At 50.5% G+C, this 15,066-nt stretch overlaps 1 protein-coding gene across 1 annotated transcript; it reads left to right on the forward strand.

Moving 5' to 3' along the window:
• The first annotated feature begins 7,260 nt into the window (after positions 1 to 7,260).
• Has3 (hyaluronan synthase 3) lies at positions 7,261 to 14,571 on the forward strand. The gene is made up of 3 exons (XM_029532354.1): positions 7,261 to 7,899; positions 10,350 to 10,451; positions 11,318 to 14,571. The coding sequence occupies exons 1-3, from the start codon at positions 7,261 to 7,263 to the stop codon at positions 12,239 to 12,241; spliced, it is 1,665 nt and encodes a 554-aa protein (XP_029388214.1). The 3' UTR covers positions 12,242 to 14,571.
• Positions 14,572 to 15,066: the final 495 nt, after the last annotated feature.

The following is a 15,066-nucleotide window of genomic DNA, read 5'->3' on the forward strand; positions in this document are numbered from 1 at the left end:
ACTCCTCCTCTTTTCCTTCCTTCCTTCCTTCCTTCCTTCCTTCCTTCCTTCCTTCCTTCCTTCCTTCCTTTTCTTTCAAGACAGGATATCTCTAGTATCTCTAGCCCTGGCTACCTTGGAACTCTATGCAGACCAGGCAAGCCTCAAACTCACATAAATCTTCCTGTGTCCATCTCCTGAGTGCTGAGATTACAGGTGTGCACCACTATACCTGGCTCAGGCTAGTCTTGAACTCACATCTTCCTGTGTCCACCTCCTGAGTGCTGAGATTACAGGTGTGCACCACTATACCTGGCTCAGGCTAGTCTTGAACTCACAGGGTCAAGTAATCCTTCTGTCTCAGCCTGCCACAGCTTGGAGAAAATCTCTCTCTTTTTAAACGTTCTCCATCCTGCCATCAGCTGGGCCCACAGTGGGTGACACTGTCACCTTCTGAAAGCAGCACCCACAGTTCTTATCCCCACCCCCTCTCAGCCCTCTGCTGGCTGCTTCACCTCTCAGCCCTCTGAGTCCTGATTCTCATCCTTACAGATAAACGTTGCCCGTGACCCACTCTGTGCTTGTAGCCCTACTAAACAACCCCAGAATCCTTGCTTGGTGCGTTAAAGCCACACACAGTGTGTCCTTAGCCACCCTCTATTCCGAGTGGCCAGGCTCCATCACTAGTCGCGGCTGGAAGGTCATGGGGTAAATGTCTCGTCTCAGCCAGGCCTCCCTTTGCCGTTCTGCACACATGCAGTCCACTCCTGCAGTTTGTCTTCCTAGCTAGAGTGTTCTCCATGGACCTCTGTCCAGTTCATTCTAGCCCACAGAGACCTCTCCCCTGATGTCCTCACTGCTCCAGTTAGATCTCCCCATCATCACTAATGATAACCAGCTGTGTGGCACACGCCCGTCCGCCATCTCAGCACTCTGGAGGCTGAGGCAGAAGTATCACTAAGAGTTTGGGAGGGAACTTGGTCCTCAAAAAATACACCTGGCCTCAAAAGTAGGCAGGACGAGGAAAGAAGGGAAGGATTCAGTCATGAACTGCCTCTAGGGACAACTTAATTTTGCAAGTGGATTTGTCTTCAGCATGGATAAGGGACGTTGTGGCAACTAGCCTGAGGCCGCTGCCCTGAGCAGTTTCCCATGTGAGCTGAGTGAGTGTGGCACGAGTCTTCTGAGCCAGATGGAGGGGCTTAGTGTCTGCAGAAGTCAATCCATCCACTGAATGGATGTTTCTAAGAGACTGGATATGGAATTAACCCTATTTCTACATCCCTAGTACTCAGAGATAAACTCCAGGCAGTAATGTAGCAGCCCCTGTACCACTTTCCAGTGAAGGGATAATGCAAACAGGGGACCCTCAAACTGGATGCTAATTACTGCAAATCCTCCCTGGCACAGGCAGTCTTTACCAAAAAACAAAAACAAAAACAAAAACAAAAACAAAAACAAAAAAAAGGTAAAGACAGTTTGTATTTTCCCGATTATACCAGGTCCTGGTCCTGCACATCAGAGTTTTCTACTTAGAATGGAGTAAAGTTCATTGGTATAGACAAGGGCTGACCGTCCTAGCTGGGCCCACTGTTTCTGTGGAAGGTCTTAATTGTCTGGCAAGGATGTGCTGAACTAGCCCCACCCTAGAGCCAACAGAGTGGTAAGAAGCCTATGGGGTCATAGTTGGAGCCTTAGAAACTAACACACACAAACCGGCCCTGGAACAGCAGCAGGAAAGAGAATGTGTGCCCAGAGAAGCCATCTTGGGGACAGAACTGGATCTTTTCAAGAGGCCCATTCCTTGAGCCTCTAAACAGGTCAATTCACAAGCAGCCAATTGGCAGACAATGACTGATGCATTTTGCCTGACTTATGGGATGTTTGTTTCAGACATCTGAATTAGCTGTTAACACTTAAAAATGAAGAGATTTCACATACAAGACTAGATTTCTGGCTTCTCCAAGCAGCTAAGCTGGGCCCTCCCACCACAGGGGGGTGAACTTCTGTATGGTACATCTCCTCTCCATGGGGCCAGCATACCTAATTTTTGCCCTAGCCCCCCCCCCCCCAGCTAATTTTCCTTGATCTAAAATGTTGCATATTGCAACTCTGGGAGGGAAGAGGGAAGATCTAAAGGACCCCTAAGACCCTGGCTTCTCCAGACTTGAATGTCTCTGGGTGTGGCATGGGTGGCCCTGGGCTCCTAGGATCTGTAATAACATCGAGACAAGATATTGTTTATCTAAACACCAATTAGAAGCTGCTTGTAACTCAACAGCTGGATGGGCCGAATGAAGCCATCTCAGTCTGAGGTGACTGTGGCTTGTCGTGTACTCTCCTGAGGACTCTCAAAATCTTGGAACGGTCCTCTAACCTCATTTCTAGCATGGAGACATTGAGGTTCACTGTCACAGCCCGGAGCAAAACAAGCTGACAGACTCGTGAGCAACCCTCTCTACCAAGACACTCTTTCTCTGAGTATCTATTGCTGGCTATAGCAGGGCCCCTCAGACCACTGGCAGTTCAGCACACATAACAACATGGGTCAATATTAGCCGTTATTTCTATATCTCATCTATTTATTGTGGATGTGTATATCATTGTGTAGAGGTCAGAAGAGGGGTTGGCTTGTTGGCCTTCTCCTTCCAACATGTGAGTCCCAGAGATTGGAACTCAGGTTTGGTCCAAAGTGTCATCACTTAGCCATCTCAACAGCATTTAAGAGCACACTCTTTGGAGCTGGGGATAGAATTTTTACAAAGCATGCACAGAGCTCAGGATTCAGTCCCCATCAGTGAATAAGCTGGGTGTGGCAGCCCTCATCTTTTTCTTCTGAGTTAAAGGAAAGAGGATAAGAAGTTCAAGGCTATCCTTGGCTACATGGGAAGTTCAAAGGCCTATCTATCCTGGGCTAGAGACTCTGTCTCAACAAAGCAAACTCACTGCCTAGCCCTTTAGCCTATGCAGTGGTGTTTCTCCTGAAGCTCGGTGAAAGGTTTTGATTTTGTCTGTCAGGGTGGGAGTGGGTGGGGCAGGGGTACAGGGTGGCTGTGTTGTGAATTCTGTGGCTAAGTGACCTATGGGCATGTCTGAGAGGGATGGCTTCCTGGCTGGAGCAGCTCACATGCCTATTAAATTGTTTCACTGGCGAAGTTACCTCTGACGCTTGGAGGATACATAAATTCATTTTTAAAACTAGCCCTTAATTATAATTTCTCTTCAAGTTTTTCTGAGATGTAAAACCTCGAGATCTCCAGCTGGTTCTAGAGTTTCTACCTCTAACTAACACGAACACTCTCCTCCCCCGGTCTCCTTCTCCACTTCACCTCACTGGAGTCTACACCAGCTTCCAGGGACCAACTGCCAACGAAGATGTCGGATGGGAACCTAAGAGGTCGGGATGTGGGAAAGAAAGGTGTGAAGGTGGGGAGGAAGAACTGGTTTTGGGCTTTAAGACCGGAACCTCCAGGATTCCTGCTAGACCAATCTGCAGCTTTTGCAAACAGCCTTAAAGTCATCAGCGCCCCGCTGCGGAATTCAAAGCTCAGCTTGTCACAATAGTTAACACCTTCTTTGACCAGCCTCCTTCTATTTGACAATTTTTCTTTTCTGTCCCTCTCTGTTGCCACCAGGAAGGTTTTTAGGGAGTCCCCCTCACATAGCGAGCCGCCCCTTGGCGTTCAGAAGATTTTCTGGGGTAGCCCGTTTGCAGGGTGAGTAGGTTTCCAGGTTTCGGGAGCGGGGGTGGGGTGGGGGCGGGGATGGACAAAAACGATTTTGGAGGTCCCCACTGGTCATCCGGAAAGTTAACGATGCTTCAGGTACTAGGCTGGGGACAATGACCACCTTTCCAAGGCTGCTGTCCCGGAGGTCGGCGCGGAGCAGCTGAGCCTTGGGCTGCACTGGGGGTCCCTAGTTTTCTAGAGGGCGCAAAGGCTGCGACTCTCGAGACGGAGGGGCTAGCTAGGTCCACGACAGACCCCGGGTCTGGCGAGCACCAGCCGGTGGCCGAGCACCGGGCGCTCCCGCGGGCTCCGGGAGCCCTCCCACTCTTGCCAACTTTCCCTGCCCTGGTGCCGGAGGAGGGCGCCTTTCCCGGCGGGTCGCGCGCGATACTTAAGGCGGCTCGGCCGGGCAAGGCGGTCGTCATTCGGAGCCCCGGCGGCACCGTGGAGGCAGTGCGTGGCGGCGGGAGCCGGAGGAGGGGCATGGAGCCGCCGCGGGCCTGCTGAGCACCGGAGCGCAGGCAGCCGGCGGCACGGTGAGCGCATCCAAGGGGCCGGAGCCTCTTACCGCGACCTGGGGCTCCGAGTAGCCAGGGCTTCAGCCGCTCAATGCTTCCCGGCGGCAGTCGCTTGCACCACGTTCCCTACCGATCCCTCCTCCCTTTCTTCCAACATCCTGGGCTCCCGCAGCCTTTCCTCCCTTCCTCCCTTGCGGCTCTTGTTTTGTGAATGAATTGGGGGGGGGGGGAAGGCTGTGCGGGGAGCGAGGTTAGAGTGCCCCTCCCCCCAACTCACGCCCGCAGGGGGTTCGCACCTGCAGGTACACCGAGATCTCTAGCGATCTGGTCCCTGCAGCACAGGTCTTGTGAGATGAGTTCCTCCTCCTGGCCGGTTCAGAGAGGTCCTAGGGTGCCTAGGAGAGATTGGAGGAGCTCCAGCCGCTAGTGCAAGTTTCTGTACTGCCGTGCGTGAGCCCGGCTGCAGGGCGCACCTGTCAGCGGGAGAGTTGCTGCTATTCTTGCAGCCCCTCAAAGTTTCACTGTTGGGTAAGGAGGTGTACGTCCTTGCCTGGAGGTTTTTATTTCTTTTCATTGTCGTACGGGACAACGATCCTGTAAAGCGCCCCCACCCTCGTGCCCTTGAATCCAAGTGTGCCTTAGCTAGCCTGGGCCGAGCTTTCTTGGATCTCTTCAGAGAGGATGGAGGAAGGGGCCCAGGATACAAGATCACACTCTGGTTAACCGGCTTGGGGAAACACAGTCAGTCCCCTCTCTGGGCAGAGGACCTCAACAAGCGCCCGTGCCAGAGCCTGACTGCACATAGAATATCCGGCTGCAGAACCTTCTTTGGTCTTCTGTAGGGAGGTGGGTACAAAGGTAGTGCCTCTTAATTCCTGAGGGGGAGGGGGTCCGGACCCCGGATGGAGGGGGCTGGCAACTGCAGGGATGCTGCCTTTGTTTGCAGGCACTCTTTTGCCAAGGTACCTGGGGCCCCGAGATGAGTAGGGTCAGGGCTGGCAGTTGTTCCTTGGTTTTTCCGTTCCTTCCCAGCTGAGTCGTGGGAAACCGGCACGTGGGTGTGGCTGTGTGGCTTTAGCCAGCGGGGTGAAGCTCAAACCGGGTGAAGAGCGTGGGGAGAGCTTCCTTAGCTGCCTTGGACCTGACCCGACAGCCTCTGGAACTGCACCGAGGTGGGGCGCCAGGGCGCAGGTTGCTGGGCCAGCCACAGCACCTCCTGTCCCTTCCCAGAACGAGGCGGGCAGTAGGGCCCGCAGCGTCCCCTATGCATCAGCTCTAGCGGGAGACTAGGCAGGGGACGTATGCCTGGGGCTCCCTGAGCTGGGTGTGTGCAGGGAGGGCTGGGAGTCCTACAGAGGAAGCATGCGGCGGCTCCCGGGGCTGGTGGGGCAGGCCGCCCAGAGGACATGCTTCCCGGAGAGGCCAAGCTGCCAAGAGCTCTTTCCAATCTACACTGGTGGAAGAATGCTTTTGCGGATTTCAGCAGTGACTGTTCCGCACCCATCCTATGTGAGGGAGGGATGTCTCTGACAAAGTCTGTTCCTATTGGGATGGGGCCTGGTTTCAGGGAGACCAGGTCTGAAGCAGGTTTCCGAAGTGAGGGGTCATTGTCTTAAGACAAGGATTCTCCAATCGAGCCAGGTAGCGAAGAGACGGGAATAGAGGGCAGCCTCTCCTTTCCCTCTGCTTCCTACTCTCCCACCTGGGAAGCCCTTGGGGGCTAATGTGCATCCATTGTCAGGGAAATTACCTGAGATCTGAGAAGCAAGGAACCATTAGCATCCCTCTTAGGGACGCGGACAGTAAGTCTTTGGGCAAGGTCAGGGAGACCCGGAGGCAGTGGAGCTTGTCCAAACCTTGGTCTCCGATGCCAAGTCCTGGGCTCCTCTCGTTAATGCACAGCTGTTCCCAACAGGATGGGGGCTAGAAACCCCAACTTAGTTACAAATGGGAACCTACACTGTTTGAGTGGCTGGGCCGGAAACATGCGGGTGAGCCTACCAGGACACTAGGACCAAGTGGGCGGAGCTCCCCAGCAGCCATCTCTGCAGTGCCTGCAGCAGTCACCTATGGCTCAGTGCTGGGCTTGCAGCAGGGCTGTCCACACCCAAGTCCCCTCTCCCATCTCTTGGCCTTTTCTCCTGACTCTCAAGTAAAGAAAACAATGAAAGCCAACCCTGGGCAATGTCTTATGGAGAGGTGTAAGAGGGAAATGATTTGTGTCTGTCTGCCTCACACCCCTTTTACATCCCCTGCCCCTGTTGTATTCTCCATGGGCATTTTGCTGTGCTGGGAATGGTCCCCTCCCAGGGCACACTTAACACTTAGAGGTGGTAGCTGTAGGCCTTGGGCTGCCCCCTGACCCATCTTCTCCCACGCTGCCTGTAGAGCTGTCCCCTCTGTGCCCAATGTACCCACAGAAGTGTATGGATTAAGAGCTTTGGGTCAAGCAGATCGCAGTCTACCATATCCCAGGGACTATCCTAGCCTTTGGTTTGTCTGTGAACAACACTATTCTACTGCCCTTACATGTCACCTCTTTGCTCCTGGAACATGCTATGAGGTTAGTTGTATAATACATTCTACAGGTCAAATAGCTGAAAAGGGAATGGGTCAGATAGAAATGTCAGAACTGGGACTTGAACCCCAGCAATTTAGGCTCTGAATTTCTAGTGGTTTTAGTCAAGTTCAGTAATAACAGCTTTTAATAATGGGTCATTTCTCTCATCCTGGGTCTATTTTGAGAATGCTCTAGCTCCTTTTTTTGACAGGAAATGCTGTCCTTGCTGGGCAGTGGTGGTGCACACCTTTAATCCCAACACTTGGGAGGCAGAGGCAGGCGGATTTCTGAGTTCGAGGCCAGTCTGGTCTACAGAGTGAGTTCCAGGACAGCAGGACAGCCAGGGCTACACAGAGAAACCCTGTCTCGAAGAAAGGGGAAAAAAAAAAAAAAAGGAAGGAAGGAAGGAAAAGAAAGACAACAACAACAAAATGTTGTCCCTGCCTGACCCACTGTCTCTTTATCTTGTTCTTAGATGCCGGTGCAGCTGACTACAGCCCTGCGTGTGGTGGGCACCAGTCTGTTTGCCCTGGTAGTGCTGGGGGGCATCCTGGCGGCCTATGTAACAGGCTACCAGTTTATCCACACGGAAAAGCACTACCTGTCCTTTGGTCTCTACGGTGCCATCCTGGGTCTACATCTGCTCATCCAGAGCCTGTTTGCCTTCCTGGAGCACCGTCGAATGCGCCGGGCAGGGCGCCCCCTCAAGCTGCACTGCTCTCAGAGGCCACGTTCAGTGGCGCTCTGCATTGCTGCCTACCAAGAGGACCCTGAGTACCTGCGCAAGTGCCTTCGCTCAGCTCAGCGCATTGCCTTTCCAAACCTCAAGGTGGTCATGGTAGTGGATGGCAATCGCCAGGAAGATGCCTACATGCTGGACATCTTCCATGAGGTGCTGGGTGGCACTGAGCAAGCTGGCTTCTTTGTGTGGCGTAGCAATTTCCATGAGGCGGGTGAAGGAGAGACGGAGGCCAGCCTGCAGGAAGGCATGGAGCGTGTGCGAGCTGTGGTGTGGGCCAGCACCTTCTCATGCATCATGCAGAAGTGGGGGGGCAAGCGTGAGGTCATGTACACTGCCTTCAAGGCCCTTGGCAACTCAGTGGACTACATCCAGGTAAGGCTGCCTCCCTTAGAGTGTGTGCACATGGGCACACGTAACCAGCTGGGCATTCTGTCCTCCAGCAACTTGAGATCTGAGGTAGGTCTTGGTGTTACAGCTACCCCTCCTCTTCCCTAAACAATGTGTAATAGTTCTAAAGAAACCTTGGGACTGATCAAATCTGGGCTCTGGTTCTGTTGATAACTGGGCAGATCTTTGAACTGGTTCCCCATTACAGCAGCAGAAAGAGGTATGCAACACTGACTCTACGCCAGGCACTGCTGGTGTGCGCTTCAAACATCATTTTAACCATAGCTCTGCAGGTGAGCACTGCTCTAGGGTCACATAAATAAGGTAAAACAGGTTTAGAGAGTAACTTGCCTAATGTCAAACAGCTAGTAATAGTGCGACCAGAATGTCAGCCAGGCTGCTTATCCAAGGCCTGCTGTTGGTTCTTGTGTCTCACTACGGGCGACAGGGTGACTAAACACCATAAACAAGTTTGAAGAGGGAGCTAGAGAAATGGCTTGGCAGTTAAGAGCACTGGCTGTTCTAGTGGACCCAACCCACCTTCCAATTCTGGAACCCGCATGGCAGCTAACCACCTCTGTAATGTCAGGTCCAGGTTATCTGACGCCCTCTTTATGGCCTCTGCAAGCAATGCACGCATGTGATGCAGACTTACATATAGAGGAAACACCCATACACATTCTTTAACAAATCTTTTTAAAAAATTAAGTATAACAAGTAAAAGGATCCTGCTAACAAATCACTCCACTTGTTTTGAGTTAGGACCACAAAGTCCCCATTCTACCTAGTGTTACATTCATGTCTGACATGGCGGCCGGAGAGACTCAGGATATGAATGACCAACTTCCCTTTTCCAGTGCTGGCCCAGGTGGAACTCTAAACAGACCCTGCCCAGATCCTGATCAAGTGGTCATTGGCACCAGCCTGGAAATTCTATTAGGGTGGCAAGGTTTACATAGCTTAAAATTTCAAAGAACAAAGAAAGAAAGAACAAAAAAAGATTAAAAAGTATACATTTCAGTACCAACTAGGAACAGACAACTGGGCTGCCCAGGTTCTGGTCCGGAATCCCTCACAGCCCCTTGTGCTGTCTACACTCACTAGAAGTTTCTGCCAATTGTTCATAGATGCCTGGAAGAGTAACCGCTGTGCTGGTAGCCACCATGCCCTGACTGGCTTCCTGTTCAGTCCTTGACTGCTATTTAGTTTGGCAGTGGGGGCATTTTGTTTGTTTTGGTTCTTCCAAACAGGGTTTCTGTGTGCATCCCTGACCCATGTGGAACTCAGCTGGCCTTTAAACGGAGGAGGCTCTGGGGGTCTGGCCAGCGGCTCCCTGGGACTTCCCCAGCTCCAGTAGGATGTAAGGAAGTCTGATGGGGAGGACAGAGGAGGCAGAGCTGGTGCTGATGGCGGTAGCCTTCTGCTGCTGCTTTGTACCACCCGTCTTCGAACATGAAGAGAAGCAGCCTGAGGGTGTCAGAAGCAGCCTTCTTGTAGGCTAACAGGCAATTACCCAGCCAGGACCCATTCATTTATTTTACATTCTGGGAACTTAGGTGCGGGCCTTAGGCCAGCAAACTTGATTAAGTTCATCTGCTCTGAGAACACTGACCACAGAGCCCAGTCATGGGCTTAGTAAACCAATTTCCTATTGAATGGTATGCCAAAGCCATATTAGTAACTTAGCACACAGAAAATGCTGGTCTTGGTGGTTCACATTTTTAATCACAGCACTCAAGAAACAGAGGCAGACAGATCTGTGAGTTCAAGGTCACCCTGGTCTACATAGGATCCCACCATGGCCAGGACTACATAAAGAGGCCCTGTCTCAGAGGGGGTGGGGTGGGAGGGAAAGCTGGAAAAAGAAAGAAGGGGGAAGACAGGAAGTTAGTTACCATCCTAAGAGTTCCCAGCACTCAGGTGCAACTAACTCTTTTAGACCATGAGAGGAGGAGCTGCATTTGTAGGCAAGGTTTGAGGCAAGGTGTGCTTGCTGGCAATGGCTATCAGTTTCTGGGCTTATTCAGAGGTCAGACAAGCGTAGCTGCTGGCTTGAGAGACTTGGCTGAGATTCCAAGCACAGGATGTTTTGTCTCTTGGAGGGGCTTTTGGGCAGGTAGGCTCGTCCCTATCACAGGGCTGTCAGGTCACCTGAAGGCCAGGGGTTGACATGAGAAGCTGCTTACAAACTACCATTGGCTCACCTCTGCAGCAGGCCTACGACATCTGCTGGGGCTCCCTCCTTAGCCATGTGGTCCCTGAACAGTCACAGTTCTTTTCCTTCCTTCCCTTGTCTTTCACCTCCCCTTCTACCTGGCACTGAGCAGTTTGCTGGAAGTGAATGTGAGTGGTCAGGCTCCTCAGGCAGTGCATCGATTCCTCAAGTGACAGTTCTTGTACAGGCCCGAGATGCTAACAGTGCATTTCCCCTGCAGGTGTGTGACTCTGACACTGTGCTGGACCCAGCCTGCACCATTGAGATGCTTCGAGTCTTGGAAGAAGATCCCCAAGTCGGAGGTGTTGGAGGAGATGTCCAAGTAAGAAGTAACCAAGGGTTCCTGGGGGTTGGGGCTGGCCTTTTTTGTTTCCAAACACAGTGGGATATGCCTGGGAAATTCATCTCTCAACTTACTAGTACCTGAGAAGCACTTTCCCTGATAGTTTCTCTGGTCTTCAGGAGACTCACTTCATTGACTGCCCAACTCAACTCAGTTCTTGCTCCTTGTGAATGTAAGGGGAGGGGAGAGTTAGGAAATTTGAAGAGGGGGCTGGAGAGATGGCTCAGCTGCTCTTGCAGATGGTCCAGGTTCAATCCCCACCATCCACATGGTAGCACTAAATATGCCATAACTCTAGGGGACCTGATGCCCTCTTCTGACCGCCACTGGGATGGGTACCAGACATACATGCAGGCAACACCACACATAAAATAAGTTAAAAAACATTTTTTTTGAAAGTCCATGGATTTGGAGGGATATAGGATTTAGCCACTATAGGTCTCACAAAGTACTTCCTTTTGAGTTGACAGTATAGCAGGTAGCTCCCAAGTTAGTTCCTTGAAAAGCCCATGCTCTAGGGAAATTAGGCCAATGAGCTATAGGCAGTATATTAGGCACACAGACCACTGCAGACAATGTATCATGTCCCCTACAGGCTTTCCTAAGACCAGGCTCCTAACACCAATAGCTCTAAGGCTTTAGAGCGCAACCATCACTGGAATGCTTTAACTGGGACTCAGTGCAGGTGCCAATGTAAAGGTGGAGCTGGTGCTGGAGAATGAGGTTTTAAATGGCCACCTAAGCTTCAGCTTCCTGAGTTTAGAGCAGGAATTTGAGCAGCAGCAGCCTATATAACTCAGGCTGGAAAGGCCTCAGATGAACACAGCATCTCTGTTCCCTTACAGATCCTCAACAAATATGATTCATGGATCTCCTTCCTGAGCAGTGTGAGGTACTGGATGGCCTTCAACGTGGAGCGGGCCTGCCAGTCCTACTTTGGCTGTGTGCAATGTATTAGTGGGCCTTTGGGCATGTACCGCAACAGCCTCCTTCAGCAGTTCCTGGAGGATTGGTACCATCAGAAGTTCCTAGGCAGCAAGTGCAGCTTTGGGGATGATCGGCACCTTACCAACCGAGTCCTGAGTCTTGGCTACCGGACTAAGTATACAGCACGCTCTAAGTGCCTCACAGAGACCCCCACTAGGTACCTTCGATGGCTCAATCAGCAAACCCGCTGGAGCAAGTCTTACTTTCGGGAATGGCTCTACAATTCTCTGTGGTTCCATAAGCACCACCTCTGGATGACCTACGAATCAGTGGTCACAGGTTTTTTCCCATTCTTCCTCATTGCTACAGTCATACAACTCTTCTACCGTGGCCGCATCTGGAACATTCTCCTCTTCCTGCTAACAGTGCAGCTGGTGGGCATTATCAAGGCTACCTATGCCTGCTTCCTTCGAGGCAACGCAGAGATGATCTTCATGTCCCTCTACTCCCTTCTCTATATGTCCAGCCTCTTGCCAGCCAAGATCTTTGCTATTGCTACCATCAACAAGTCTGGCTGGGGCACTTCTGGCAGGAAAACCATTGTAGTGAACTTCATTGGCCTAATCCCTGTGTCCATCTGGGTGGCAGTTCTTCTAGGGGGGTTAGCCTACACAGCTTATTGCCAGGACCTGTTCAGTGAGACTGAGCTAGCCTTCCTAGTCTCTGGGGCCATCCTGTATGGCTGCTACTGGGTGGCCCTCCTCATGCTGTATCTGGCCATTATTGCCCGGAGGTGTGGGAAGAAGCCAGAACAGTATAGCCTGGCTTTTGCGGAGGTGTGATCTAACCTCCAAGTAAAGTGGGAAATGTGCAATGGGTAAGGGAGGGAATGGAAAAGATGGGGTGGGAGGGAGGAGGGTGTGTTGTGTTCTAGTTTCATGGCTGAAAGGACCGATCTGAAATGCAAGTAATAGTGACTGTGGTGTGGCCTGGGTAGCTCTGCTCAGCAGAAGCACGGCACTGGGCAGTTGGGCTTGTATGTTTCTAGGCTGCTCATCTGCCTGCCCTTGCACACGTAGTGAACTCTGAGAAATGATTTTACTTCTTTCTGGGAACTATAGAGAACCCAGAAGTGTGCTAAAATAAGTGCTAAATTCCATCCTGTGTCAACTTCTGGTACAGAAACAAGCAATGACAGCTCATAGAAAGTGTCCTCCTAGCCCAGCTGAACATGACAAGGAGTTCCTGTCAAGTGTGGCCGATTACTGTCCCATTTCCCTAACCTCCAATTAGCCATCAATGCATTAAGACTGTGCCTGAGATAACGAGGCTGGGAAGCCTGACCTTTGGTCAAAAAACAGGGTCTAAGAAATGGTGCTTTATGTAATTAATATATTCCATTCCACATCAAAACATCCCAGGGATAAGCCAAGTCACCAGAAGTAAGTAATGAGTTTGGTGGGGATTTTATTGTTGTTTTGGGTACACATTACAAAGGAAAGTTTGTAATGCACCAAAACAAAAGCTGGCCAGTTATCCTGGTGCACATTTGTAATCCAAGCACTTAGAAGAAGAGATCAGAGGGTCAAGGTTAGGCTAGACTACATGAAATCCTGACTGTCTCATACAAAAAAGGTTTAACAGGAGAATCAAAGATTGTTGTGGTGCTAAAATCCATGGATGCCTTGGACTGAATATGTTCCAACTGATAACTGCTTGGTCTTTTACAAAATCCTCCAAATTGTCAAGAGAAGTTGCTGGGCAAACTGAATGTTTTAGCCATCTACTGGGAAGACTCAACCCCAGTGGATTCAGATAAGAAGTCTTTATTCTAGCTCATTCCTACCTGAATGCCTCTCAGATGTGGCTCTCATCCTGCTTGCTATTTGATTCTCTTCAGAGCCGAGCACGTTGCTCTTGGTTGTTTTCTGATGGGGAGAGCAGCAGTTACCTCTTCATTTTCATGGGTAAATTCCCATGTGACCTTGGCAGAGACTAGACTCTTGCAAGGCTGTTCCCTACATGCATGGACGTTAACAACAGCCTCCAGCCACACTGTTCATCGTCCAGGACTGGTCAGGACCTTGGCAGCTGGTTAGTTAGCATGTGTGACTTTCTCGACAATCATCCCCAAAGGAAAGCTTTCTGGAGTTGCCCAAATGAACCTTCAAATCCACACTGGTCATCTTTGAGAGCATCCATTCTCAGTGGCTTCTCCAAGGAATTCTATGACTAGTAGATGCACCTCCATTTGCTGCTTCAGTCCAGAAACCAAAGTAGGAGCTGGAACTGGTCCAACAGTCTTCAGTCCTCTTACAGCCCTCATTGACTGCCGATTTTCTTGTTTCTCTTGAGGAACGAGAAGCTTTTACACTCTTTTGAAGTCAAGACCAGATTGCTCTGGCTTTGAAACCTGCGATCATGACTAAGCCTTTGACTTTGTGGGCTACTTACAATTTCCCCAAACATTTGTTCTCTGAGGGGCCAGCTAACCCCTCAGAACCAAGTGGGTTGGATAGCAGTGTACACAGGTGCTTCCTACAAAGGAAAGTGCACTCCAAACCACCGATGGGCCATCCCTTGTATTTCCCTTCCTCGTATGAACAAAAGGTGTTTTCCAGGTGTAGCTAACAGTTGCCGCAGCACACAAACCTCAAGTTTCTAATAAAACTACGGGCTGGTGTGAGGCCCAAATCATGGTGGCTGAGGAGCAGCAGACATTAGTTGTTCTGGGTCCTTCTGTTAAGAAGTGAACTATTTGAGCACTACAATGGAGACAATCCAGTCAACTTCGCGGCTCAGACTAAGGGCTTGTTTTTCTTCAGCTTTTACTTAAAGGTTACAGGACAATGGACTCTGGATGAAAACTGGTTGTCTACCGTCAGCCCCTCTGCCTTGCACTGTGGTCAACTCTCCTCAGATTAAAGATGCAGGTACAGTAGTGAGCTTACAACATTTGACCTCGACTGGATTTCCTAATTTATTTTATAAGCAGCAAACTAAACTGGGTCTACAGCTATATCCCTGTTTCTTGCAAGGGAAGAGCCTTTATACAATTAGACTCATTTTGGTTTTTTCTCATTGACAATTTCAGCCTCTTTTGTATTATTTCTACAATAATTTGTATATATTTATTTTTTCCTGCTTTTTTATTAAATAAGGAGGGAACTTTATTTAACATTAAGGGTGGGAGGAAATCAGAAAGGAGGATAATATCCCTATCATGCTCTTGGCACAGCCACTGAGCACAATGCACAGGCCTCGTGCCTCTTAAGCAAAGTCACAGTGTACAGGTGTGCAGCTGGAGCTCATCTTCTTCAGCTAAGCTTTATCCGCGGTTCTACCTTCACCTTGCCTATGCCCTTCAAAGTCTAGGAGGTGCTCCTGTTCCTCCAGGTTCCAGACAGGTCATAGGAACACCTCATAAAGTATAGAACTCTACCAGGACCCTTCTCAGAATGATCCTTCTGCTTCCCAATCTCTGCCATCTTTCTCACCATTCTTTTTTTTGTTTTGTTTTTTGTTTTTTTCGAGACAGGGTTTCTCTGTATAGCCCTGGCTGTCCTGGAACTCACTTTGTAGACCAGGCTGGCCTCGAACTCAGAAANCCGCCTGCCTCTGCCTCCCGAATGCTGGGATTAAAGGCGTGCGCCACCACGCCCGGCCT

The sequence above is a fragment of the Mus pahari genome, chromosome 20 (assembly GCF_900095145.1).
Source record: "Mus pahari chromosome 20, PAHARI_EIJ_v1.1, whole genome shotgun sequence".
Taxonomy (NCBI): domain Eukaryota; kingdom Metazoa; phylum Chordata; class Mammalia; order Rodentia; family Muridae; genus Mus; species Mus pahari.

What these genes read in the sequence shown, in the direction of transcription:
- Has3 (XM_029532354.1), top strand. Translation starts at nt 7,261, where the DNA reads ATGCCGGTGCAGCTGACTACAGCCCTGCGTGTGGTGGGCACCAGTCTG. An exon ending in ACTCAGTGGACTACATCCAG is followed by an intron (nt 7,900 to 10,349) that starts GTAAGGCTGCCT and finishes TTTCCCCTGCAG; the next exon opens with GTGTGTGACTCTGACACTGT. An exon ending in GTGTTGGAGGAGATGTCCAA is followed by an intron (nt 10,452 to 11,317) that starts GTAAGAAGTAAC and finishes GTTCCCTTACAG; the next exon opens with ATCCTCAACAAATATGATTC.